The sequence below is a fragment of the Atractosteus spatula genome, chromosome 10 (genome assembly GCF_055471065.1).
Source record: "Atractosteus spatula isolate fAtrSpa1 chromosome 10, fAtrSpa1.hap1, whole genome shotgun sequence".
NCBI lineage: Eukaryota > Metazoa > Chordata > Actinopteri > Semionotiformes > Lepisosteidae > Atractosteus > Atractosteus spatula.
In genome coordinates, this window is record NC_142715.1 from 7743491 (window position 1) to 7771490 (window position 28000).

The 28000-nt window shown below is 40.3% G+C and overlaps 1 protein-coding gene and 1 non-coding gene across 2 annotated transcripts in view; one reads left to right on the forward strand and one right to left on the reverse strand.

Moving 5' to 3' along the window:
• The window catches only part of LOC148824702 (antigen WC1.1-like), a 48399-nt gene extending 21076 nt beyond the window's left edge, over positions 1 to 27323 (reverse strand). Inside the window, exons 1-12 of the mRNA XM_088926165.1 lie at positions 26978 to 27323; positions 25459 to 25773; positions 23900 to 24132; positions 23666 to 23756; positions 22603 to 22917; positions 21303 to 21605; positions 20488 to 20541; positions 20262 to 20313; positions 20008 to 20192; positions 19191 to 19337; positions 18557 to 18646; positions 17740 to 17811 (exon numbers count right to left, since the gene is read on the reverse strand). Coding sequence (XP_088782291.1) covers positions 17740 to 17811; positions 18557 to 18646; positions 19191 to 19337; positions 20008 to 20192; positions 20262 to 20313; positions 20488 to 20541; positions 21303 to 21605; positions 22603 to 22917; positions 23666 to 23756; positions 23900 to 24132; positions 25459 to 25773; positions 26978 to 27323 — 2203 coding nt within the window. The remainder of the gene's footprint in view (positions 1 to 17739; positions 17812 to 18556; positions 18647 to 19190; positions 19338 to 20007; positions 20193 to 20261; positions 20314 to 20487; positions 20542 to 21302; positions 21606 to 22602; positions 22918 to 23665; positions 23757 to 23899; positions 24133 to 25458; positions 25774 to 26977) is intronic.
• Positions 72 to 165, forward strand: trnai-uau (transfer RNA isoleucine (anticodon UAU)). Its single transcript has 2 exons — positions 72 to 109; positions 130 to 165. It is a non-coding gene; the product is annotated as a tRNA-Ile (tRNA).
• Positions 27324 to 28000: the final 677 nt, after the last annotated feature.

The window sequence follows — 28000 nt, forward strand, 5'->3', positions numbered from 1 at the left end:
TCACAACCAACACCCTGTTTTCACCCTGTGTTTCTGCCGCATCAGTCTGTATGAGGAGTGGGTGTTTCACAGCTCCAGTGGCGCAATGGGTCAGCGCGTGGTACTTATATGGCAGTACACAGCGGAGCTATGCCGAGGTTGTGAGTTCGATCCTCACCTGGAGCAATATGGCCTGTGTCTCTAGCTACTGAAAGCAACTGGTGAGTTTAGGTGCTGGAGATGAGGTTTAAATTGATTTGAAAGAAACAAGTAAAGGTTTTTTCTATATCACACCCAAAGAAGGCTCCACTGCTGAAACATTTCCTGCTCGTTTCAGCATGGAATAAGTAGTTGCAAGAAAATCAGCCACCTGAATAGGGACCCTGAGATGAAAAGTTCGATATTCTACTGACTGGGTTATTCCCGTCTACTCAGTTTCTTTCTGAAACAGCGTTTTTCCAGAAATACTTACAATTTGTGAAATTTAAAATACAATCTTGCTTAAAAATGCAGATGATTTTTTTCCCAAAAACCGTAAATGGAGAAAACTGACCCATTTGAGTCTCTGTGGTACAATTGCTTAGTGCGGTCAGGTTGGGACTAAAATGATAGTAAGGTGCTGGTTCAAGCACAACCTGGCATGCCTTTCTCACTGATCCAACATGAACATCATCTAGGGAAGAAGTGGCATGTAATGTTTAATACATTATTGACTTTATTGATAATTGGAGGGAATGCAAATGCTTTGCATGTATCGAATTACAGCACATAACAACTGAGTACTGTACCTGAGTCGATATCACTGGGCAATTTCCAGTAGTGACCAACATCATCAACTTCAAGTAAAATAAGATTCACACATGGAGTTTTATCTTGGAATGGAGGGCGGGAGAATTCATTTATACTCCCGTTGCATCTTGAGCTAAACTATTTTAAAAATATGACGCAGATTTGTTCAAGACATTTCTAATCGCCTTAGAGAGCGTTTTCATGAAGACATACGTCGGCTAGCTCTCCACTGTTAATTGACAGGACTTTTGAAGAAACTGTTCTCATACAACCAACATACAAATTACACATCTTAATAAACATGAATGGAAATCTGTGTTGTGAATAACATAAAACTGTCAATACACATGATTGAATCCTTGAGTCTGGCACCTAAGACCACTCAGCCATTCTACCAAGCAGTGGAGGCTGGTGTTTTGAATGCGCCCGTTTCTTTGTCAAAGGATTATTAACTACTGCTGATAGTTCTTTTCTTCTTATTACAGAGGTTTCTGCATTGCAAGTCAATTGACGATATAGATAAAGTCAAGTCTTGGCAAACGAAATAGGCACGGACGGGGTTGGAGCCCGTGATCTTCGGTTTACGAGACCGACACCTTACCGATTTATAATGACATTCACAATAGATTTAAGGAAAGCACAACCGCCTGAACAGGGACTTGAACCCTGGGCCTTCCAATTAAAAGTCTGATGCTCTACCGACTGAGCTATCCAGGCTCCAGAAAAGAGTCAACACTGTCGGGATCCTCGCAAGTCACATGTCTCTTCTTGTGCCGAAGCGCAGTCGTACCTGACCCGTCTGGAATGACCACCGACGGACTTTATCCAGAAGTGACGGCGCACTCCAAGTAGAATGAGAGAGAAATACAGTACGACGTGAGGAGTCAAGGGGCTCCCACAATTCATCTTTCCTCACATTACTCATGTTTTCACTAACATTTTGACCTTTTCATAATCAGATATTTCACATTAAATAAGATCTTTTAATCAACAACATTTAAGAAAGAAAACAAACATTTTTTGAAACAATAATTAAAAATAAAATTTCGATGCCTTGGTATCACACCCTAAGAAGGCTCCACTGCTTTCTTCTAGTTTCAGCATGGAATAAACCTTTACTTGTTCCTTTGCAGCCCAATCATGCTAGCACAGCTACTTACTTAAATTACAATCAGCTGTGGACCTCCAGCTGACCTGTACACAGATGTTGAGAGATATCTTCTTAAATGAGAGGAGCACGATGGAGTACCGGAAACTTGATAAAGCTCTCGCAGTTAGATTCTGTGTTTTTGTTGCTCCCTAGATATGTTTTTAATGTTTTTTTTTTCTTTTTAAGTTGTTTCATTTGATTGTTTTTAGAGCTGTTAGACTACTACAGGGATTTACCTAGGTTTCCGGAAGACTTCTCGTGTTGTGGTTGTAGTGTTTTCGAGTTACAACTATTTTTTTTCTATTGATAGGACCCCACGCATTACTGTGGGACTAGTTAACTTTAGTTCTTACATTCTACCTGAAATTACCTCAATACCTACAACTCTGTTTTTCTTCTTTTTTTTTTAAAGGCACAAGTGATGTTTTTTTCTTGAGGCTGATCGGTATCTACAACGGGTCGATTGCAACGAACTTGGCCGCTGAAATTTGTCTTCATCTCTGTAATAAAGACTAGCAATCTGGTATTTGCGATGAAGTTCAGTTTCACATTTTTCAGCACTCTCATGGTTAGTATTGCCTGGAGCGACATAATACCTAACGCATTCGTTTTTGCAGCTACATCCGACGGTAACAAGAAAAAATAGTTGTAAAACCAACAGAAAGCACAGACTGCTATAACTAGTCTAGTTATATAACGATTTTAAGTATAAGGATAAACTACTGCAAGGAATCGGTCCACCTGAACAAACAGGATCGTAATGTTGACACCCAATAATGACACTGATATGTGCCGTTCCTGGACGGATAGCCCTCCTTCACATCAAACAGTCCGAGTGACTGTTAGTGTCACTTAGTGTTATCTGACCGTTGACAAAGTACAACTTTTTTTTAGGGTGCAGGTTAAGTAAGAGAAAGTGTTCAAAAATACTTTTGTCCAGAACTGAGGGGGCGACACTCCTCCCTCCCCCCGTGACGCCAGGCCTGTCCCCATCCTATTCCATAATGTCATTATATATAATACCTTACAACAGTGACCGTTTCCTTACTAACTGCATGCGTTAAAGTTGCACATCAGCACACAGCAGGGAGCACCTTGCTGCGATGTATTATCAATGTTAAATTGCAACCGTAATATTGACAACATTAATAAACGCATAAATAATTGACATTGGAAACACAGTAACTTTTCCGGTTATATACCACAATGCATTGCTGATATTCGTTAGTCGCCATTTTGGTTAAATACTTTCATGTTTTTCAACGAAGAAGAAATCTGTAAAAATCTCAGCAGTCCTCTTTTGACAAGTAAGTATAAATAATAGTAATACTATTTGAATACATACAGGTCTTACTTAATATTATTTTGGTTAAAAATAGTACGTTAATAAGCAATAAATGGCACATAAAATAGTGTGAAGGTGAAGATCACACAAAATCAACTACAAATGTGGGAATTTTAAAATTTTAGGATTATAAATTGCATGTAGCACATTAGCAACACTACAGTAATGCTAATATAACAATATTGTAAGAAAATCCTCACCCAATTCCTTTCAAATGCTGATACAAAATGTGAATGATTTCAGAGTTTCAGAAGTGGGTATTGAGTCTCCTATAGAGATCAGAGATGAATTGAGGCGTGTGAGAAGGTGTACAGAACCGTTGGACTCCCAATTCCACATCACGAGGCTGAGCACAATGGAAGAGTTCTGTACACACGAGCGAGTCCTTGCTGCTGGCATGATATTATATTCTCTCTGTGGTGTAGCCAAAAGCAATATTAAGTGGAGCTGATGGCACACTACGGTTTGCATTGATTCTCGGCAGCTGTTGTTGCCAGCATAAAGCTGAAGGGACCAATGAGCATTTCTGTTGAGAAGAAAAATTAAAGCTTTTTTCTGCCTTGATGTGCAGCTGACAAAGACTATCTTGAAAGACTTACCTCAGGACACACTGTCAAATAAATCTTTCACTGATTTAATCTCTAGGGATTGGTGTTGATCAAGTCAAATAGAGGACTTATTAATAGCTGACAGTCGAAAATGAACCAGCGGCCACAATGGAGAAATTTGCACTATGCCTGATCAGTGATCACATTATTCCTATCCTGTAGTCCTTGCACTGGCTGCCTGTCAAGTTTTGTGTCGACATCAAAATCCTCATGCTCACCTATAAGATTCCGCATGGCTTGGCACCTCAGTACCTTTCTGAGCTGTTGTTGCCCTACTCCCCACCTTGCAATCTTTGCTCTTTTAAGTTTGGTCTCCTAAATGTCCCCCAAGCCCGTCAACACTCCCTGGGTGACAGGGTCTTCTCCCGTTATGCCCCATAGCTCTGGAACTCTCTCCCCAAGGATATCAGAGAGTCACCTTCTCTAAGCTCCTTCAAATCCAGACTCAAAACCTTCTTCTTTAGAAGAACCTTTATTTAACTGTTCCGTACCCCTCTGCTTCTACTGTACTTAGTACCACCATCTACTGTCTCCTCTAACTGTATATCCTCATCCTGCTTATCTTGTGTATTTTTTTATTTTATTGTTGTTATCATTCTGTAAAGTACTTTGAGAAGCCACCTTTAAAGGAGCTATATAAAATAAGGTTTATGATTATTATAAATGATGAACAGTGTATGTAACACAGACCACACACGGTCCTTCATTGCAAAAGATTGCAGGAGTAGGGAGTATTCTTTTCACTCATTTTTTTGGCTTTGTTGCAGGAATTGTCTGGATGCCATCATCGGAGTAAGAAGAGGATCAGGGTTTTGGGGAAGTCTTTTTGACGCCTGAAACTGTGTGGTTCCTGGTTGTAACGGCTGGCACTCTACACCTAAACAACAGAGAACACCGATGAAATTGCTGAACTGCCTAGCGGACATTTTGTCACTTTCTTCTGACCTGTATTTAACGCAATTCTCTGAAAAGGTGGCACATTATATGTGTGCTACCTTTATGAAGGGTCATAGATCTGATCATAGATTCGATCACAATCATCTAAAAACAAGCATGAGAAAATAACATTACACTATAAGGCTGAGTTCTCCTGTTCCCTCTGCAGCAAATGTGTGTTTTAAAGGAGGTGTCATGTTATTTCTTTTTGCCATGCCATAAGAACAGCATGGTTGTTTAAATAAATTGGTCTGAAATTGGTTTAAACCACAGGGATGTAACAAGAAAAAAACAAGTTCTTCTTGACACAGAGATAGTTGGAGATATTTGGCAGCAGTGGGAATCCAACTCAACGCCCCCAAAGAGACTGGAGCTTTAATCCAGCTCTTTAGAGCGCTCGGCTGTGTTAGCCTTGACTGCCTCATACTTCACACTGTTGGCTCAGAGAAAACTGGGTGACTTATAAAGGGTGGTAGGAGAGGAAAGGAACAAATGCTTCATTTTTGGACAAAGACTTTATCTACTAAAAGAAGAAATATTTGATTATTGTTTGTTCATTAAACATTTTGATCAAATTATTGTAATGCAGTGCCAGGTACAATTAAGGTATAATATGTACACGAACATCATGTCTGAGTCAGTGATGGCAGCTGACTATCGCTGGAGGACAGTTCTTCATGAGTGGGTAAGCCTGCATAATGAGGGAGAAGAGATCAACCTCTGTGACGCAGTGTCCAGTGACACGAACTATCTGTCCTACATATCTCTGCTAATGTAGAGGGTGAATGTAAGGTTTTTCTTGTAAAATATTTTCGAGCGCATTTTTGTTGCTGAAAATAAATCTTGTGCATTTGAATGAATTCCAATATTGTCACCTAATTCTATACATATCAGTCTACAACATAAAGAGGAGCTCAATTGCATAATGATAGTATTTCTTGCCTTTTAAATACATCTGTCAAAAATTTAGAGAAGCTTCTCCTGTTTTCACCATTATAAGAACTGTGATGTACCACTAATATTTATGCTCATAAAAGCATTGTAATTGTATTGTTCTGTTCTGTTACAGTCTTGAATGACACAAACCTTCTCTTTTACTGCACTACACAGTTCAGCACACAAGTATCCTCAGTCAAACAAACACTGCAATCACTTAATAAAAGCCAATTCTCATCCTTTCTCTTGCTGTTGATGCTACTATTGTATTCAAAGAAGGCGACATGACAATGAAAGGTGTAATCATCTTAAAGAGAGTCTTCATGAAGTAGTGTGTCGTGAGAGTCTCCACTGGCAATTGACCGGGCTTGTGAAGAATCTCATTCAACAACCATACAAATTGCACAGCTTAAGGCACATGAAGTGAAATCCGTGAGCTGATTAAAACAAAACAATGTCGCTTCGCATTATCCGCAAAGCTGTTTTGCTTGTCTGACCACCTCTTCCTACTTTACAGTGAGCGCATATATTTCAGTTTCTTCTTTTGTGTTTTCCTTACTATTTTACAGTCCCTTTCCCCCATGTTGAGATGTATCCACAGCCAAAACCCTGTGTTTCACCCTACATTTGTGCCAGTTTTACAATCTGTGTAGGAGCCTGCCTTACAGGGGTCCAGTGGTGCAATCGATCAGTGTATGGTACATACACAGCTGTGCACATTGGATGTTGGTCTGGACTCTAGAAAGTGTTTAAATTCACAAGCTAATTTGGACCTCAACACCTGTTGATGTTGATGTTACACACACTGACAAATATACACCTACACACTCACACACATTTACACCCACAGACACAACACACTCTCACAGACACAACACACATTATACACACAATCAGACACTCACACACTCACAGATACACACCCACACACTTACTCACACATTCACAGACACACAAATAAACACTAAATACACAAATAGACACCGCATACACTCTTAGGTACAGATGCACTATAACTAACACTAATGCAGTTACTGCTAATATTACAACAATAACACCATCACCAAAGCATACACTATCATTGTTACTTACACTGACAAAACTACTACTAGACTAATAATACTTATAATTACAGTAATACTGTCATGAAAACTAACATGATGATGATACTCTGACACTAACAGTATAATTATCACTAATATTAACATGAATACTAGCATTAAAACTAAAATTAAAAGTATCTATCATCACAAACTCTCACATGTAAACTTATATTATTAGTAAAACTACCAGATATACTCTCACTAATATTAACATGAATACTAGCATTCATACTAAAACTATCAGTAATGCTATCATCATTAATACTCACATAGACACTACATACACTGACAGACATACCCACACATACACTTACAAATATAAAACTACATACTGACAGACACCACACACACATATTCACAGGCATGCATTCACAGAAACAAATAGACATTACACATACTCACAGACACACACTTATAGACACGACACACTCAGAGACCCCACACGCTCACACACTAACAGACATAACAAGCTCACATGTGTCTGTGAGTGTGGCACTCACAGACACACAGCCAAAACATGAACAGACAACACACACACACAGATACCACAAACACACTTATCTACAGATACATAATAACTAGCACAAATTGATTCTACTAATATTACAACAGTAACACTATCACTAACACTGACACAAACTACTAATAATAACAGTAATGATATTTTTAAAACTAACATTACTACTGGTGTTAATACTCTAACAGTAACACTTTAGTTATAATTAATATTAACATGAAAATGAACATTAAAACTAAAACTATCAGTAGCGTTATTGTCATTAATACTCACATGAACACTAGCATTAAAACTACCAGTTGTACTCTCATAATATTAACATGAAGACACTGGTATTAATATTGGTTGCTGCCCGTGACGTCACACCGCTCTCTGTGACGAATGCGAGACACTTAGAGGCGCGCAGCGACGGGGCGCCTGTCGCCGTGGTTACCATTCTTATGATTTATAAACATTGGAAAAATGCATTTAAACTGTTACATACATTTATCAACTTGGAATATAATTTTCTAGCTCTAGGATACAGTTGCCTAAATAATAATATGAATAATCATTGTTTAATTTTGGATTGAACATTATTAACACTTAACGCATTATGGTAATTGATCGATACAGTCTTTATTGACTGTTTTCTAGATATTCAAACAGGGTCAAGAAAATAATCAATACTCACCAATCAGTGAAGTTAATCGATTTTTCTACGTTTCTTCAGTTGAATTAATTGGTTGTCGATAGATAAGTGATCAATAACTCTCCTGCGTACTCTCCGCGCACCTCCCGCAGTCTTGCTCTCTGATCCAAGCGATCCTGTTAGTGTATGTGACTTCACAGCGCTCTTTCTGACAGAGCAGAGCGTGTCTCCGCTGGAGGAGACTCCTGTCCGGAGCCCGGGGGGCTTTTCTTACAGATATAAGATCTCCAAATAAAAAATAAAAAAAACACCGGGCTGTGAAGAGAAGCGAATCATCACAGTTGGAAAAGGAGAGCGACGGACCTAGGAAAGATATTCATTAAACAGAAAAAAATAGTTGACTTCGCAGATTAATGCGTTACAAAGCGTACCCATGTGGAGCAGTAGAGAACGAGCACGAGTCCCTGAAATAAGCGCTTTTAAGGGTTTTACATGAATCTTCAGTGTAATCTTCAGACTCCTGATCTCTCAGTTCCTCTGCGGGTTTGATGATTTAATTAACTGTATAACTGTTATCAGACTCTGTTTAACTGTATATTTATAAGACTCTAAGAGACGTGTGGGAGATGCTGAATCCCAGGTCTGGTGTGGAATCACACACAGACAGGTCTTCTGTGTGATCCGAGTCCCACTGCTCAGAGCTACAGACTGGTCAACTGGTCACTATTGTAGACATGACCTTCAGACCACTGGCTACTGATAATCAATATACTGATCACAGTGTCACTACTGGTGTTAATTACATAAATACTAAGATAATTCCACACTCACTTGTGTTACAAAACATTTATAAAAAACATCTTTGGAGGCTGACATACAGTTAAGAAAGTAATACTGAAGGGCTGGAAGTCCTGGAAAGGGTTAATAGAAGCTTCTTGCTTCTGACCTGGAACAGAGCCCACAGCTGCCAGATCAGTGACCCCTGAAACCAGTTCACAGAGAGGAGAACCAGGAGCTCTGCTCTGTCTCTAAGTGGCTGTGAGGAAGGAGAAAAGGGGGAGATGTGACCTGAGTCCAGGCTGTTCTGCCTGATATTATTCATGTAGCAGCACTGACTGTCTGAATATCCTCTGGTTCTGGATTGTCGGATAAAGAGAAATATGGAGGTGAGCTTCTGTCCGAGTATGAGTCTGAGCTGTGAATTTGACTGAGAAGAGAATAATGATTTTGTATTCTGCCTCTGAGAATATTTCCTTTGCCAAGTGTTGTTACATTGCCTTCAGATACCCTGCACAGACTGCCAGAGTGAGACAAGAGGAGAGACAAATGGAGTGAGCGAAGAGGAGAGAGAGATGGACAGATAAGAGCACACGCAGCGAGGGAGACATACGTCTTGACTTACTTTGAAGCAAGTGTTAATTTCCTTTCGGGAGCAAGTTGTTTCTGAACTTCAAGAAATTCATACAACCTCTGAGAGATAAAATACAACTCTCGCTTACCAGGACAGAAGAAATACTGCAAAAAACTGTTTTTTTCTCCTTTTAACGAAAAGTGCAGAAAAACAACGGCAGTGTATCTCCGTCGGAAGTATTCACTTCCTTTTTTGAAAATTACAGCCTGCGAAAGAAGAAATAAAGTTCTTGGTTATTCTTGGTCAGTGCCGAAGAAATACTGCCGGCTGGCAGAAAAATGCCAGCATTTTATTTTCTTTAACTACAAACGTGTGAATGGTGAAAAGCAACGGGAGTGTGTCTCTGTACAGCTGTTAAACAAAGGGCTGGTGGTTCAAGCCAATTCAGGGACGCGCTTCGGATTGTTGCGATGTAAACGATCTCCGCTAGAAGCCCTCTTGAACTTTGCAGGAAATGTGCGTGTTTTAAACCATTTTCACGTGTGGAATTTTATCTTCAGCTGGCTGTAGGGAGAATGCCTTATACAGATGCAGCCATTCAAAATGAGCGGTAAAAACCCGCGGTACAGTAACCTACCCGCAGGGCACCGCGGTAAGTGATTGGCTGGCCAAAATGACCGACAGGCGCACTCGTGGTGCATTGGTTGGTAGTGAAAAGATTTAATCATTTAATTTCTTTACTGTGCACATTTTAATCCGCTTAGTTTTGAATATTTATATGGAATGTTACCACTAAAGGGAAATTTTAGTAGCTAAGCATAAAAAGAAGAGGAGAATAACGCATCTGAAGGTCATAAACGATATTAATTTAGGAACATAAACATTAATGTATGTACATAAACTGTACTGCGTATGGCTGGTCTTGATAGTTTAAAGAAAAAATACACACCAGTCTTCCATTTCTCCCTAAACATTTTAAGCATGAAAGTTTTATGAAACGGTACCCAAATATGTGATTGCTGTATAGAATGAATTTTAATTTTTAAAAATTATTTAACACGAAAATTAAGCTGTTTACATCTTCCGCCTGAGAACAGTCACCCGTTGCTACCCAACGCAGAAACACAGTCACTAACTAGCAAAGAGAGGACATTAGCTAGCCAATATGATAAAGAAATAAATGATTATTTTGTTTATTTCTTTTGCACATTTATTTGAACTTTTCCATCGATTGTACAAGCACTTGGAAACTGTCCTATCCCTAGTTCATCAGGCATTTTACCGGTCTGGCGCCGGTCTGTGTCTTCTAGGATATAATGCCAGCGAACTCTTGTTTTCATGTCCACTATAACTACACTGGGCAAACGTTCTGAGGTCAAATTCTTCCAGCACGGGGGTACCTTTAAAGCGGAGACGACGGCACCGAAATTTTTTGGCGCGCCTTCTCTTTAAAGCCCTGGCCAAATATGAAGACAGTACGTACAGTTATAATTCAAACGGAATTAAAAACTACACATCCCAGTTACCATGGTGGTGCTTGTGATCATTGCGTTTAACCAACGAAACAGGGCGAAAAATCAGTCACATGACTTTGGGGCAGAGTTTCGAAAGCTTAACCTATCAGCAACAAAGCGAAATTTACACGATAGGCTACCTCAAACTGTCAGTTACACGACTGTGTATGTCGCTTAAGCCACTCCTATTTGGCATTTTAGTTATGGAGGCGAGAAGACGCCCCCCCCCCCTCTGGGTGTCTGATTTGCCGCCATCTTTAACTGTTCGGTGTCCGAACCGGAGTAGATATGCGTACGAAATAAAGTTAATCCCAGCTACAAAACATATTTTTGTGGTAAGAGGGCGCAAAACATCAGTATTTACTGCTATTAATTACTGTACGATCTATAGTTGAAATCTGAGCCTAGATATAAAGTTAGATATAAAGTTAAAATCTCGACAAAGCAATGTAGGAAATACAGAGAAAATAAATCCTTTCTGACATCTAAAATTATTTTCGATCAAGGTCTCTAAAACGAACAAGAAAAAGAGGATTTTCGGAGGGCAATTACGCTGTGTTTATATAGAATAACTGATTTATGAGCAATCTAATTTCTTGTTCGTTTAAAACAGTGAAATGTCAGCTGCAAAAGATCGCACCAGAAACAGTACTCTCTCTGCCTGTCATAGACGTTCAGGAAAGGCTGAATGAAGTCATGTCAAGTACAATAATTCGGTGATCAATAATAACAGTTGTAGGACAAGAAACAAAAGATAGTGAAAACTTAAGGCTAAAACTCAAAATTCATTCTACAAATTAATGCAAATGAAAATTCAGGACGTTAAAGTGCACAAAAATGCACATGGGCAAAAAATTTTAGAAATGGAGCAGGTGTTGCTTTGAAATAAACAAACAGAAAAAAAGCCATGACTATAGTGCAGAAGAGGGATGCAGGAACACTTGCTTAGATATACAAAAAAATCACAAAAAGGTGTATGTTACAAAAGAACATGCAAACATGTTCATCATGTACATGAACATGTACATCAATTTCCCTTTGCGATCAATAAAGTCTTATCTATAAACATGAAACAGAGTGAGGAATCAGAAAATTATCATGCATAAAAAACAGCAATTCTGTCAGTGAGCCCTAAATGAATTAATAGCAACCATAGTTTCATGGAGGGCTTCTCAGATAGTTGGGCATTCAGGTAGATTGGCAGGTGAAAGGATTTGTAAACATATTTTGTTAAAGCAAGTCAGTTTTTTCTGCAACACATAAAATACATTTTTCCAAGAAAGTTTAGCCTTTGTCACTAATGAAACCACTAAATAAAGACATAAATATAGAAATCTTAAGATTTTTTTTATTCAATGTTGGTAGCAGGATGAACTGTCAGGTTGAGCTAAGTGTATATTTTGTCGCAGAGTTGCTGCAAGATGTTAACAGTGAAAAAAGGTATTTAGAAATGAGTTATTTCAAGAAGAAAATTTTCAGAATAATTGCAAATCTAGCAGGATAGAGAAAGCACAGAAAACAGGCAGTTAGATTGATCAGATTAGCATGAAAAGTAATTTAGCAAAGGGAATGAGAAGAGTGACAGACTAGTATACTTTAGATATTTTTTTCTGAACCAGGGAAAATCTGATCATGTTTCTCTATAACAATAATAAAAAACATTATTTTATATATCACCTCAAAGCAATACAGTAGATGTAAAAACAAATAAAGGACCACAGATTACAAAGTAAATGCATATAAGAAAGACAAGCAGTTAGAGGTGCTACCAAAATTAGAAAATGAAGCAGATACAGACACTAAGTCTTCTGAAAAGAAAGGTTCTGAGGTTAGATTTAAATGCACTCAGGGTACGTGACTGATATCACTGGGAATAAAAATTGAGAGCTCTGGGGTGCATCTAGAGAAGACCCTGTCACCCACAGAATGTAGATGTTCTTGAGGACAGCTAGAAGACCAGAGTCAGATGGACAAAGGTGGGGAGTAGACAGATAATAAGCCATATACTGTAGGTACTGAATGAGGATAAGGATTTTGAAGTTGACTCGAAATCTGATAGGTAACCAGTGCAAGGACTTGAAAACAGGTGTAATGCATCCCTGATAGGATTCTTGCTGTCATATTCTGAACATATTGAAAATTGCTCAGTGTGGATTTTATTTCCCCAGTGAACAGGATGTGCATTTATTAATTCTAGGAAAAAAAGCCTTTCTTGATTTCTCTAGTTCTTAGTTTCTCTAGTTCCCTTTAAAATAAACTATTATTCCACAATGCAGAGTATTACATGGACAGTATTTACACATGATATTTGTGATTTAAAGAAATTAACACAAGCAGCTTTTGGAGATTTAAGTGTTGGCTGAGTTATTGCAGGATAAAAGACTAGAGATGTTGGTAAGAAGAAGATAATTTGGGGAAAGCTGAGGAATACACTTATAACAAGAACACTTCCTAATGGGGTTAGGCATACTTTTGATGAAGATGATGAAGTTAACAGACTGTATGTTTACATAGATACTGAAATAAGGATTGTATTTTAGATTATGTGTAGTTGCTGGCATTGAACTGTGTGTTGGATGCACATGAATTGAAGGAATGGGCAAACATAGCTGATGCGGATCCACAGAGCCAGCATATTAAGATGTTTATAGTTAGAGGCAATTTGTTTAAATAACTAGGTATGGATACTGATGTGCAAGAGAGGTGGAAAGGCTGTTTCCTTAAGCCAGCACTATAAAATATTTTATTCTCAGTGAGATGCTGCCATTTCATAGTGGGTTTCTAACACTCTGTGTAGTTCCATCCACACAGTGCCTTTACTTCCATCCATTTCTAATCTCTTTATCCAGTACAGAGGATTTGGAGCCTATCCCAGTAAGCAACGGACACAAGGCAGAATACACCCTGGACATAGCGCCAGTCCATCACAGGACAGACAGACACAAACACACACACACCAGGGCCAGTTTTCCCATAAACCAATTAACTTACCAGTATGTTCTGGAGTGCGAGAGGGAGTCATATCACACATATGGAGAAAAACCATGTAACCCAGAGAGAACATGTAAACCCCACACACACAGGATGGCAGGAATTGAACCTAGGACCCCAGTGCTGCAAGATAGCAATGCTAACCACTTCGCCACCATTATAAATGGATGGATATCTTAGTTATCTTTCTAGTTCACAGGTTTGCATGCATAATTTAATTTTGAAAGCCACTGAGACATCAGATACTACTGTTGTATTTATGAAAAAGAAACAAAACAAAAAAAACATACTAACAACTGTGCCATCCTACTCCTTAGTTAATACATTTTATTATTCATAAACAGTTAACATTGTTAGCAAAATATTTTGAATTATATTTAACCCTATTTTTTCTTTAGTTTTGTATTTAACTTATTATATGATAGTCAAACTTAATGTATATTTGAACAATGAAAATATATTTTTACAAGATGCGGGGGAAAGTGCAACAACTTATTACAGTGTTAAATTTAATATTATTGATTGCTAATAGTTTATGCTAACACCTAACTTTCTTAATTAGATGTATTTAAAACAGTGAACTAAGTGTAACATACTATTCAGAAATACAATCGAAAATAGTTTTGTGGTGTTTGTATGGATGAAACGTTTCTAAAATGTAAAACGTAACAAAATTAAAGACGATTAAAATCTGTAATCTTTCCACTTGTAATGTCATTAGACAGAACAACACGTTTCTGGTTTGACTAAGGATGGTATCAAAAAGTAGTCTAAGTGGTGAGAAAGCTGTGCTTAATGATAATTAAGTGACTTAAAAGTAAAAAGAGATGCTTCATATTGCTTGATTAATTTTAAAAACTAAGTTATAAATGCAGACGCGATCTCTGCCATAAGCGCTCCAGGCAGCAGAACGTTCGTTCTGTACTGCTGAGCTCCGCGCCTCCTCCCTCTCTCAGTGCCGCGCCCCTCTCTGACGGAGCGCTCTTTTCAGAGCCTCTGATTGGGAAAAAAAGACCTGCTGATGAGTTTCACACAACAGGAAGAGAAAAGAATGGGATCAACATAAAGCATTACTGCTTACTGGGTTTTTGAGGGGGGGGGGTGTTCGCTGGAAATCTCGCCTGCTTCTACTTTACGAGTACAACCCCCTCTCTGCCGGAGTGCTGGCTGTGACGAATTAAACCAGTTTCACAGGTATTTTCAAAGTAGGAAGTACAGTGTTAACTGGTAGCTGGGCTCCTCAATGGAATCGCTTTAACATGCTAATGCGTTGGTTTAACAGTCCGGGAGTGGCAAGCTTCCAATGTCAACTCGACTCGATTGGAAGACAATGAACGTATTTTAGCCCTTAATGAATTAATAGTTTAGAATACAGTTAGTCTAAGCTCTATCAGCTTTATTTATGGGTTGCAATTTAGAAAAAGTTACCGCAAACTCAAAAAAACCGCACTCAAAATGCAATTTAGAGCTTTCTGGCAAGAGGAGACACCCAAATTATAATGTAACATGCCACTGTTTGTGCATGAACAAAGTTATACTGCAATTTTCCTTAGATACGCGATTAAAAAAAATAAATTTTTTGAATCCCCGGCGGAACACACTCCATAAGAATCAGCGCTTTTATACAGTATATCGCCTTTAAACACATATATTTAAACACGCGTTTACGATTTAAATCAAAACGCGATTCAAATCAATATAAATGTTTATTTTGTAACGCATAGGTGACTATTCATTGTTATTAAAAAGACTTAAATTCAATCATGTTGTGATATTTAGAAATATAAATTTGTTTGGTGCGAGTGAGGTTTTATTTAATCTCTGACCAAGGGAAACGTTTCATTTTTTCAAAGAAATGTTTGTTAAAAAATAAAGTCATAGTTCCATGGGATTCAATCACAGACCATGTGACATGGGAGTCAGGAAACTAACACACAGCGCCACCAGATTTGACAACGCTATAAAAACGCTATAAAATAATGTGACTAGGCACAGAACACGTTTACAGCACAGTACAATAATAAATGCTGACCATGACTTTAGAAGCATAAATTACCTTACACTCAATTTAAACACAAGCTGTCTTTAGCCCTCTAAGCTGGTTCATACAGAAATGTAGAGATCCAGGCTCAGAACACACAGCTTCATTAGCGAATACATATGCAGGACAACTAGAGAAGACGTTTTACAGAGGATGGATTTTTAGAAACATCCCATCAGTGACATCACTGAAGTCAACTCCTAGGTACTGTAACTGTCGTGTGGATAGTTTCACAAGAATCAGACAAAGGTTTAAGCATCGCTTGTTCTAGATAAAACTGCAAAAAAAAAAAAACAACAACCCATAATGTACTTCTTTGCGGCTCTGTTTGCCCAAATCATATATTCACAACGTGAAATCTAGAAAATAATATTACATAACCAAAATCCGCAATATGGAAACAGAACCTGTGTAATTGTTGATAGATGATGTACTCGTAACATTTTTACAAGACGAACTACAACATTTAAAAAATGACTTGTTTGTACTTGATATCTTCAATCAATCCACGGCGACATTGTTAAAAGCAGAGTCCCAGCACAAAACGAAACTAAAATGCATACCGTTTCACGCTTCTTATTAGTTGCTCAAAAGTAATTTGACCGTATGAAATGCATAATATAAACCTAGAAACATATACGTGAGCAGTATTTATGCACTGTAGTATCGGTGTTAAGACATACCTCTCAAATACTGTAAATCAAGTTAAAAATATCTCAAGACCGATTCTGGTCATAATGAAACCATGTTTCCATATTCTTTTTATGCTCAGCTACTAAGATTTCCCTTCACTGGTAAAATTAGATATGAATATTCAATACTTAAACGGGCACAGTTAAGACATTAAATATACATACTGTATACAGTACAGTTTTCATACGGTAATATGTTTATGTTCCTAAATCAATCTCTTTTATGAGCATGTGAAAGACATGGTGAATCGATTCTCAAAAATTACTGTATTTTGGATGATTAGAAACAAATCCGTGATTGCGAAATGCTGTGGTGTTACTTTTACAAAGACGGTCAATGAAAAAAAGAATGTTGACCTGGGCAATACTTTGAGTTTACACTTACAGCTTGTCCAAGGTCATTCATTATTAATACTATTAGTAATATCTTCGTTAAAGACTTTGATGGCCACAGCTCAAACATGAGAGGTTGAGTTTATTAGCTCCACCTTGCGGAAATTCCGGATTCTATTATTTTGCTTGTCGTATTATAGGAGAATTTACGGTAACTCGCGGTATTTACCGGTAACTCGCGGTATTTACCGGTAGCTTGCGGTAGACTGCGTACAGCGTACCGGAAAATAATGCGGTATCGCCCGCGCATTTTGAATGGCTGCATCTGTAAATGATTGATGTTTAGTGCCACTGTACTGTAATGCTTGAAACATTCTCATGGTGGGGGAAAATTTGGAAGACAGTGCATATTGGCCACAGAGCTGATGGGGACATGTCATCCCTGTATGACAAATATATGATTCAGTGATATAAGACTCACAAAGCCATGAGTGACCCATATCATGTACTGCAATTTTAAAGAATTGTGACATTGGGGTTGAATGTGGGATTTTGACTTTGACATAGGGTTTTTTTATAGCACAGAGTGAAAAGCAATTTTTAATATGTGATCAAGTGAAAATGACAGCAAAAATTAACTATTGAAGATGGCATTAATTTACCAACAACATCATACTACCACTGCTCTGACATAACAAGCATGTTATAAAGACATCACTGAGCCTTTTGCATTGCCAAATTGATTTACCGAGATTTCGAACAACAAACGTGCTTTCTTCTAAGGGTGTTGATAGAAACACATGTGCAAGGGGGCTATGTTTACCTGGGACTGGGTCACCCTTACTGTCCTCCAAATCGTCATATTCAGAGGGCAACTCATCAGAGAGGAATCTCCCTGTGAAAAGGAGGACAGAGCAGAGATACCTGCAGTCAGACAGCAGCCTCACTGCATCTAATGTCTTTTCCCACTGGGGAAAAGCTAGGGTGTGAACACTAACTCTGAGTTTGTGCTTTTAAAAAGTGACAAATGCTGCACTGAATTATTTCTATTCAGTTAAACAATGATAAGAGTAAATTCACTGTTGCTATGAGGTGTGATATTCAAATGTGTTACATAACAGTGCTGTGCATCCATTGCTAATCAAGAAATTCACATCCAGTTATTAAAATAGGGAAGATTTTTCTCCAGCTGCTGCGAAGGCTTTGTGGTGGCTCTGTGGCTAAGGATCTGCACCTGTGGCTGGAAGGTTGTTGGTCGAATCCCATGGCTGGCAGAGGAATCCTACTCCGTTGGGCCCCTGGGCAAGGCCCTTAACCCCAACTGCTCCAGGGGCGCCATATAAATGGCTGACCCTGCGCTCTGACACCAAGCTTCTCTCCCTGTCTATGTGTCTGTGTGGGGTATGCGAAAAGACAAATTCCTAATACAAGTAATTGTATATGGCCAATAAAATGATCTTATCTTATCTTAAAATAATTGGTCCACAGAGTCAGTAATGACAACCTGGGCACACACATTCTGCGGCAGTGTGTTTCTTCATGTGTTGAGACTGTAGTACTGAGTGTTGAGCATGTTCTCTTGCCTCCTATACAAGAGAGGGTGCTGTCATGGTTGATGGCCAATGTGTGTGTCCACTCACCTCTCCTGAGGGCTCCCTCTGCAGTCAGTGTGAAGTCAATTTCCTGGTACAGAGCTTCATTCATGGGCTTGACCTCTGCTTCAGCTAAAGCTTTGGAAAAGAACAGAGAAGTAGACACATTGCTGCATATCTTAAGAAAAAGTTAATTTATTATTATTATTATTATTATTACTATATTTTTATGGGTATTTTTTTATCAGAAGGGAGACAAACTCAAAACCGCGGAACCTTGGCCTGTCACCTCACTAGACTGCAATCCCTGGACCATTGTTTATTGTTTATTGTCAGGTAAGAGCTCTGTGAAGGCCAGCACACATCTCACTGCTTGATTGTGAAATGATGAGAGCTGAATTCTGAATAGCACAGGTCTGGACACCCAGTCTGGAAGCTCTGATTTCCTGACCTCACCTGGGAAGAATCTCTCACCTTGTAAGGTTGATGTATAGTTTGAAATGCAACGTGAATATATTATTTCTCATTAAGATTGAGCATCCTTTAATTATCAGGATATACAGTGGCAAATAAATGGATGTTATAACTCCAGATTGGACATACACAAGCTCTTGCATGAGCTTATCACTGTAATAAACACAAAGCTCTTCTCAGGGTTTTCCCAATTGGACTCACTCCTTACCTTTACGCAGTCTCCTGTTCCATATCAGCTGCCCAACTAGCAGGACCAGCAGCACAAAGACCAGAGCTCCCAGCAGGAAGAAGACCACAGCTGGGACAGTCCAGCCTCCTGGCTCCTGCTTTGGCTGTCTGGGTAATTTAGTGACCCCTGGTAAAGCCAGAAAAGGAGAGGCGCTCAGAAGAGGAGATGTAGTGTTGGTTAAATACAAACACTCGAAGCTTAGATCAGACGTCTCTTACTATCTGTTAAGGAGTTTCAACTGTCTCGGTTTTGTAAGTGTAAGTGATGTCAATAAAACCCAACAGAAGGTCAACCCACCACCTCCACCAGACCAGTAAAACTGTTAGTGTCATGCCAAGAAGAGAGAGAAAAGGTTTCTGCACTGCATATGTGAAGACGCATAAGTATGGAGAATAAGGATTATTTGGAACAGGAAAGCCTTGTAATTTACTTGTTGCTGCTGCTGGAGTAGCTGTTGTAACTGTTGTAGTTGTCAAACCTGGGGAAGAGAAAAGAAAAGCTTGTTTTAGAGAAATCAAGCATGTGGTCTAGCTGTCTGTCCAGATTTAAATCCCTTTACATTTGTCAGAGAAATCAAGAGAATTCACAAATGGAGATCAGAGCAGGAGAACCTAGATAGGCCTGGGCTTGAATCACTTCCTGCAACTAAATTAATTGGCTTAACAAGAGCTGAATGTTGCCCCTGCTTAGAATGATCATGAAATAAAGGAAATGACATGGCAGAACACGAAACTCCTGCAGAGATAAGAATCCCTGTTTGTAATGTATTGAAAATCCTCCATCCCTCCAATCTTACCCGTACAAGTAACCCCTGCATCCTCCTTGTGCTGACAGTCACTCTGATTCAGTCCAGAGTGACAGCAGTCCCACAGGAGAAGCTCACTGCCCCTGCAGTTCACTTCGTCCAGCCAGATGGCACCACTCCCTGGTCCGAATGAGGCCTCTATTGCTGCACTCACTGCGTCCCCACAGCCCAGCTGTCTGCAGACCACCTGGGCATCCTGCAGGTCCCAGGAGTCGTCACAGACTGTCCCCCAGGAGCCCTCGTACCGCAGCTCCACCCGCCCAGAGCAGTTAGTGCCTCCAGCCAGGCGCAGAGCCTCTGATAATGAAAAACCAGAACAATGTAAAAACCCCAGAGATCTGATTGGATGCAGACTTTAAAGGAGCGGTGTCTGTTGGTTAATCATTGGGAGTGTTTGCTTTGCAACACTTGATTGAATCATCCCATGCTAAGATGATTCCGCTTCTGGGGTCACAGCGGCTGTAAACTAACCTGTGCAGTGCTGCTGAGTGGGGTCCTCAGAACAGGGCCTGTGGTTGCTGGAGGCTGGAAAAACAGGATTTTGTTGAGGCTGCAGAATGGAGACCTGGAAACTGTACCTGACAAGACCTTTTATAACACTTCAGTTATTACTGCTATATAACATTACATTACAATACATTACAATAGCAGCATGTACAATAATAAATGAGGGTTAAACTGCTGCTGACTCACATATTTAGACTGAAAGTTTTGCTACAGCTATAGGTGACTAGGAAGTGTCTCATTTTTAGATGCACTTTGTGATATCTGGCAGAGTAAACACTTCTAGCTGAGATGTGGAGGATCCCCTGATCAATAATAATTGCAATTTTAACGTGGTTTACCTAGGTAATTAAGTCACGGGTTAATGATTGTCAATGAGCAGTACAAAAACACACCATATAAGATCACATGAAGACCACAGGGAGTCATATTACTATTCAATATGACATATGACTTCTATGTGGTTAATTCTTCTTTGTGGTTAATTTTTTCATCATGGTTGCTTGACCCTGGATAGGCTACAGCTCCCATGTGAGTATAAATTGGAAGAAGTGATAAGAAAACGGATGGATGGAGAGACGATTTATTGAAGTTGGCCTTTGATGAATTGTTAAAGCAGAAGGCAAAACTGTTTATTAAATTCTTAACATGTCCTTTGAATTCCAAAGCCTTTATTCCACTCCCTCATTAGCCTCTCATTCCACATAGTTCATATAAGTTCTAGCATGGAAGAATCAATATGGACTTCTTTTATGACAGGGAAAAGCATGAGATCTTTTTACCTGAGCAGGTGATCTCAGCCACTTCCCGGTCTTCACACTCATTCTGACCCCAGGGGGAGGAGGGACACTGCCACAGGGTGGAATCGTGTTTGCGACAGGAGACAAAGTCCAGCCATTTGGGATCAGGGCTCAGCCTGGAGTTTGTCTCTCTGACGGTGCCCTTGTCTCCACAGCCCAGCTGTTTACAGATCACCCCAGCTGTAATGTTGGTCATGCCGTTCTGACACACACTGCCCCAGGTGCCATTGTAGTAAACCTCTGCCTGTCCTGAGCAGCCTGCAGACAGCCTCAGCTGCTTGTGCTCTGGGAAGAAAGTGAGAAACCAAGAAAGAAATCACTCTTACATAAACAGCTTAACCTTATTTCAATACAACAGTTAAAATTCTCAAAAACAATATTGCTCTACAATATATTTCATATTTGGGTCTGATCTGAAGCATTTTTTCAAGAGCACTCAGAGTCACAAGACTTTTATAGATCAACATTTTCACACCTATGAAAATAATGGCAAATATAATAATATAATATTTTAATAATATTTTAAGTTCTCATAGTCTACATGTCGGTGATTTATTTCATGAAGTGGCACAATCAATTGTTGATATCCAATCCAAAATGTATATATATATATTTGTCACTTAGTACTGACACTTAATATAAATGATCTCCAGAGTGAGTCTGTGCCACGATTGCCTCCATCATCTGATATTCTTTCTCTCCCCACTCACTCCTGTCAGCACTGTAGGCTCCATATTGACCAAGAGTCCACTTTCACACATTACTCTCCACCTCCTCAGCCCCAGAAGCTTCAGTCTGTTTTTCTGAGGCCCAAATGAAATTTGAATTTTTGCCCCAGTTTTAAATCTTCAGCAGATGGAAACATGTTTTCCTCTGGTATTTGTTTGTACTTGGCTCTGTCCATTTTTCCTATGGTCTTAATGATTTCCTCATAGTCCTTGCTGAAGAGAAGCAACACTGCCATGCTTGACTGGTTGGTAGTGTTTACTGGGGTATGTTAGATCTCTATTTTGTATTTAGACCAAATGTCCACATTTAGTGTTATCTCTTATGGGATTTGAGATGGGTTTTTGAATTCTGTACAAACTCCCTATGTTGAGGAACGGGGATATTTTCTGACTCACAGACATTTCCTCCCATCTCAGCCTATTAAACTCCAGTTCTTTCAACTTTGATCCCTAAAAGGGATATGTATATTTTTTAAAGACTAAAAACATATAATAACAATTTATTTTTTTACACCTTTGCACAGATTTCAAACATAAAAATATAGCCCTCTAACCTGAACACAGGATTCTCACATCCTCCTTGTGTCTACAGTCATGCTGTCCCCACCCTGCTGAGGGACACTCCCACAGAGACGACTCGTTCCCCATACAGCCCACCTCGTCCAGCCAGATGGGTCCAGTTCCCTGGCTGAAGGAGGCCGGCACTGGGGCACTGAGGGCCGTCCCACACTGGAGCTGCCTGCACACCACCTGAGAGTCTGCCAGGTCCCAGGAGTCATCGCAGATTGTCCCCCAGGAGCCACTGTGATAAACCTCCAGCCTCCCAGCACAATCATCGCCTCCCCCAACCAGCCTGAGGGAGCGCTGGGCTAAGAGCAGAGAGTCAGAGGTTAGGGGTCAGAGGTGTCTACTACTAAGACGTGAATGTGACCTCTAGAGGGACACAATTTGCTAAGAGAGTTATGGTCTAAGAGGAACAGACAGTATTAGCAATAATACCTTTCTTTCCAGTATTAGAATTAATTATAATAAATTAGAATTGCAATAAAACTGTAAAATACAAATATAATTTTCTAACTAATTGGAAAGGAATGATGATTTTTTATACTGCCAGGTGTGTATTTGGGTGAAATATTAACATCTGTGAAAAATAGACCCTTAACAAAAAAAGATATTTTAAAAAGTAACGAAGGCTAGAAGTTATGAAACAGTTGCATCAATGAGCGGAAAGAAAACAGACTGAATTTATTCAATAAACACAAAAAAGGGACAGTAAAAATTAAATCTCATTCATTATTAATTGGTTTAATAATTTATCAACTTTTTATTTCCATCACCTTGTGGAAACTGATTATTTGTAAAGGAAGGATTTTACACACAAAGCCTCATGTGCATTGATATAGTATACTATAAATGCCAAACAACTGAGATCCAATCCAGTGCTACAATCCAATTTGCTTCTAGGAACACAGCTTCTAGGAAAAGATTTGCCTCTTCCTTTCAGTACTGCAAGTTCGTAAGTAATATTAATTAAATGGGATCTCTGATATTTGGATGATTTAAACCAACATTCACAGTCTCAAGCCGTTTCAAAGTGTAATGAAGCTTAGCACTCACTAGAGCAGAGCAGGGCCACTTCCTGTCCAGGGCTGCAGCTGACTGTCTGTGGAGAACTGCAGTTCACCAGGTCAGACTCATCACCCAAGCACTGAATACCCGTCAGACACACAACACTGTCACTGTCCCAAACAGAGAGGAGTTATAGACTTGTAGTACAGAGCACTGAATACCTGTCAGACACAGAGCACTGTCGCCTGTCCCATACAGAGAAGAGTTATAGACTTATACTACAGAGCACTGAATACCTGTCAGACACAGAGCACTGTCGCCTGTCCCATACAGAGAAGAGTTATAGATTTGCACTACAGAGCCACAGCCCAGCTGTCTGCAGACTACAGAAGCCTCTTTGTTGTCCCAAGAGCCCATGAGAATACAACAAGTCCTGTTGTATTGAACCTCCACCCTGCCTTCACAGTGACTCCTTCCTCCAGTTAGGCGGACGTCCTGGGCTGAAAGCACTGGTCCTGAGATAAAAGATATCAGGTGAAAAAATATTTATTCTCTTAATTCTTGTGATGCTGCAGATATTTAGTTAAAACATAGTATTTCCGTGTCCTGGAAAAAATATTAAAGATGAAGTATTCTGCCAAATTATATTATAGATTTCACTTCTATTTTTCTAAAAATAAATTCAGTTGTATATCTGTCACGGACGTCGGAAGGAACGAACTGTGGAATGGCAGGAGAGGGGAAAAAGACCCTATGCGAAGTGGTGGAACGGGGGGTTAGCCCGGGCTGAGCAGTTCAGGAGTTGTATAGAAACCAATGCCCTCAGGCAGCGGACGGAGTGGCGACCTTGTGCTAGGCGGGTCTCTGGAAATCTGAACGTTAATGCTAAGTGAAGGTAAATGAGTGACCCGGAAATATATAGCCCCAGACAGAGAGACACCGGAAGGAAAGCGAAAAACAGAAAACTAGGGACAGGACTGAGTAGGAGCACCCTCTTGCTACAGAGGGCATGACAATATCTTTATGTGAGAACCATATTTACATAGAGTAAGAATAGATCAGAATAAATCAAAGACCTCTTTAAAATAATAAAAGCATGTTTTGCCATCATGATTTATTTTGCGATTTTATTCTTCTTTTGGGAATAAAATATGTAAATATGTTAATATCTTGTGATGCCACAAGGGGCATAATCCTTGAAGAACAGTACTTTGCCCAAAGTATCGTCCATTTTAGACAGGCATTTGCCTGTTCTAGGTTGGCCGCAAGTGAACTCAAGCATTCAAAGTGGTGTCTGCTTGCCCATATAAATTAACTTCTGAGGCAGAGGTGGAGAAGGGCTGCTGCTTTGGGAGAAGTGCAGGGTGACAGAAGGCTGCTAAACTGAGAAAGCTAAGGAATTACTTTGGAAACTGTGCAGACGTAATAGAAAACTGGACTGTAGGAAAACAGAAGAGTAAGGACCTGAGGGGGAAACTGAATTGTGGAATGAACATGGCCCATGGACTGAGAGTGTGGAAAAACCTTATTTTGCTCATAAAAGACAATTAAACACACAAGTTACCAGGATAGATGCCTGGTGTTTAGTTAGGGAGATCACTTAGGAGTAAGTCAGTTAGGACCTTGAACATGAGCTAGGATTATTTTAGCTTTATTTTATTTTTGATTATTTTATAAATAAATCAAACAATGTTTAAAATAACAGTCTTTCACTGGATGTATCCCTGAGTTTGATCTGCCTATTTTTCATGTCCTGTGATCACTGTGCCACTGCAGAATCACAATCAACATTTATAAACTCTAAAAATACAAATACACAATTGGCACCCTCCTGAACTCACCAGAGCAAACAAGTCCTGCATCGTCCCTGTGAGAGCACAGCACCCCCCCCAAGGCAGATGTTGCACACAGAGATAAGTGAGCCTCGCTGCCATCACAGAGGAAATGATCTTTCCACACTGAGCCCTCTCTCTCTCCAAACCAGGCCTGTCCTGGAGCGGCTACAGCCACCCCACAGCCCAGCTGCCGGCAGAGAACACTGGCGTCTCTCAGGTCCCAGTACTGGTCACACACTGTCCCCCACTTGCCGTTGTACTCCAGCTCCACTCGGCCAGAGCAGGGGTCCGAGCCGTTTGCCAGCCTAAACGCTGTGTATCCTGACAGGAGAAACAACAGGCAGAGTGAGACTCCTTGTGAAGGAAAGGAACTGTGTGTGGAACTGGCCACTCCTCTGGGCTCAGTTACAGGTCTGTATAAAGAGCCAGGAGGAAACGGGTCTTGGTTTGTGTGTGGGAAGGAGGGAGAGTGAGAACTGCATGAGTAATTCTGATTAGTGATTGCTGTCTCAGGAACATGTGAAATGCATTGTTAAAGACCCTATGTGACAAGGTGTAATCCGGAAGTGACTGAAGTTAGCCATTACGGAAGACACAGCAGGATCGGGTCAAGTAGGAACACAGGGGCGTGATGACGACAGTGAGCCAAAAAGGAAGTCCAATGGGGGAAATCAGGGCACAGCCCAAGGTCCAGGTGCCAGGAGATCCATCCAAGATGAACACAGAGAATAGGGAGGAATACGAATAGTTAAAAGCATAATGGGACAAGGTGCTCCGAGCCCCAGACTCAGTAGATCAGGACGTCCAGGATAAAGGCCGTGCACTTGGACTCCTCCTGTGCCTGGTGGATAGGCGGGCTTAAAAAGAGAAAGGGGAATAAGACACAGCACGGAAGAGTATAACTGGAAACACAACGAAAAAGTTGTGGAGTGCCCTCTAAAGAAGGGATGACGACCGTGACAACTAACTGGACTGTTTTACTAGTCAGTGAACTCAGTGTGGCTTGAGAAGATACAGCTTCAACTGCATCACAGGTGCTGGACAGGTGAGCTTTATGGTAGTTTGTTTGCCAAGGTCAGTGGGGTTAAATTGAGCTGCCAAGTAACTGTCCAGCTGGACCAGGGCTGTCTGGAGGTTTTGCAAGGTACAGGGTGAGTACTGATTTGAATTGATTCCCTGAGCTGTACTGAATCATATGAATCTTACTGAGAAGACTCAGACTGCTTAGCTCTACCCAGGACAGCAGCTGGTAAACTGCCTGCCCTCTCCTCCGCTGACCTCACTCTTACAGAATCCACACAGAAAACATCCCCCCCCAGATCCCAGCTTTTGCAAGAACAGCTCCAAGCTGTACTCATCATGTCTTGAGCCTTACCAGTACTCCTGTGCTCTGATTTGAGTGTTTCTCCACCGATCTCCAGGCAAAAACCATCAGATGCATTTGGACCAAATCATAGTTTATAATAGGAAAAATTAAAGCACAAAACCTTGTAATGAGCGAATAAGTGTGAAATGATGCTCTCACCTGAACAAACAACGCTCACATCATTTTTGTGGGTGCAGTTCTGGTGCTGTCTGGTGGAGGATGGACAAAAGGTTTGGTGGGTTTCATTGCCCTGGCACTGGATCTCTTCCGAACAGACTGGACCCCGCCCCTCTCCAAAGTAAGCTCCGCCCAAGACAGCTTTGGGAATCCCACAATTCTCTTGTCTACAGATGACCTCTGCATCCTTCCAGTCAAAGTCATTCTCACACACTGTGCCCCAGGTCAGATCAGACATGACCTCAACACACCCTGAGCAGGGATTACTACCATCCACCAGCCTCACTCTGTAAAGATCTGTTTTTACAAGCAGAAACATAAATGCCATTAACTCTTTACCACTGAAAGATAGCCACAGCTGCCACAGATAAGGCGAGCATTAAGATATATGAGTTGTAAAATAAGTTAAGTTAAAATTGCTGTGTGACCGAGGTGTGTTGATGTGTGAGGAGGTGAGGCTTGTTTATTAGTGATGAGGTGAGGTGTGTTGGTGAGTAAGGTGGTGGGGTGTGTTGTTGTGTGAGGAGGTGAGGTGTGTTGGTGTCAGAGGAGGTCAGATGTGTTAGTAAGTGATGAGGTGAGGTGTGTTGGTGTGTAAGGAGGTGAAGTGTGTTGTTGTGTGAGGAGGTGAAGTGTGTTGGTGTGTGAGGATGAAAGGTGTGTTGGTGTCAGAGGAGGTGAGATATGTTGGTGTGTAAGGAGGTAAAGTGTGTTGGTATGTGAGGAGGTGAAGTGTGTTGATGTGTGAGGATGAGGGGCGTGTTGGCGTCTAAGGAGGTGAAGTGTGTTGGTGTGTGAGGATGAGGGTTGTGTTTGTGTGTGAGGATGAGAGGTGTGTTGGTGTGTAAGGAGGTGAAGTGTGTTGGTGTGTGACGATGAGGATTGTGTTGGTGTCAGAGGAGGTGAGATATGTTGGTGTGTAAGGAGGGGAAGTGTGTTGGTGTGTGAGGAGGTGAAGTGTGTTGATGTGTGAGGATAAGGGGTGTGAAGGCATCAGAGGAGGCG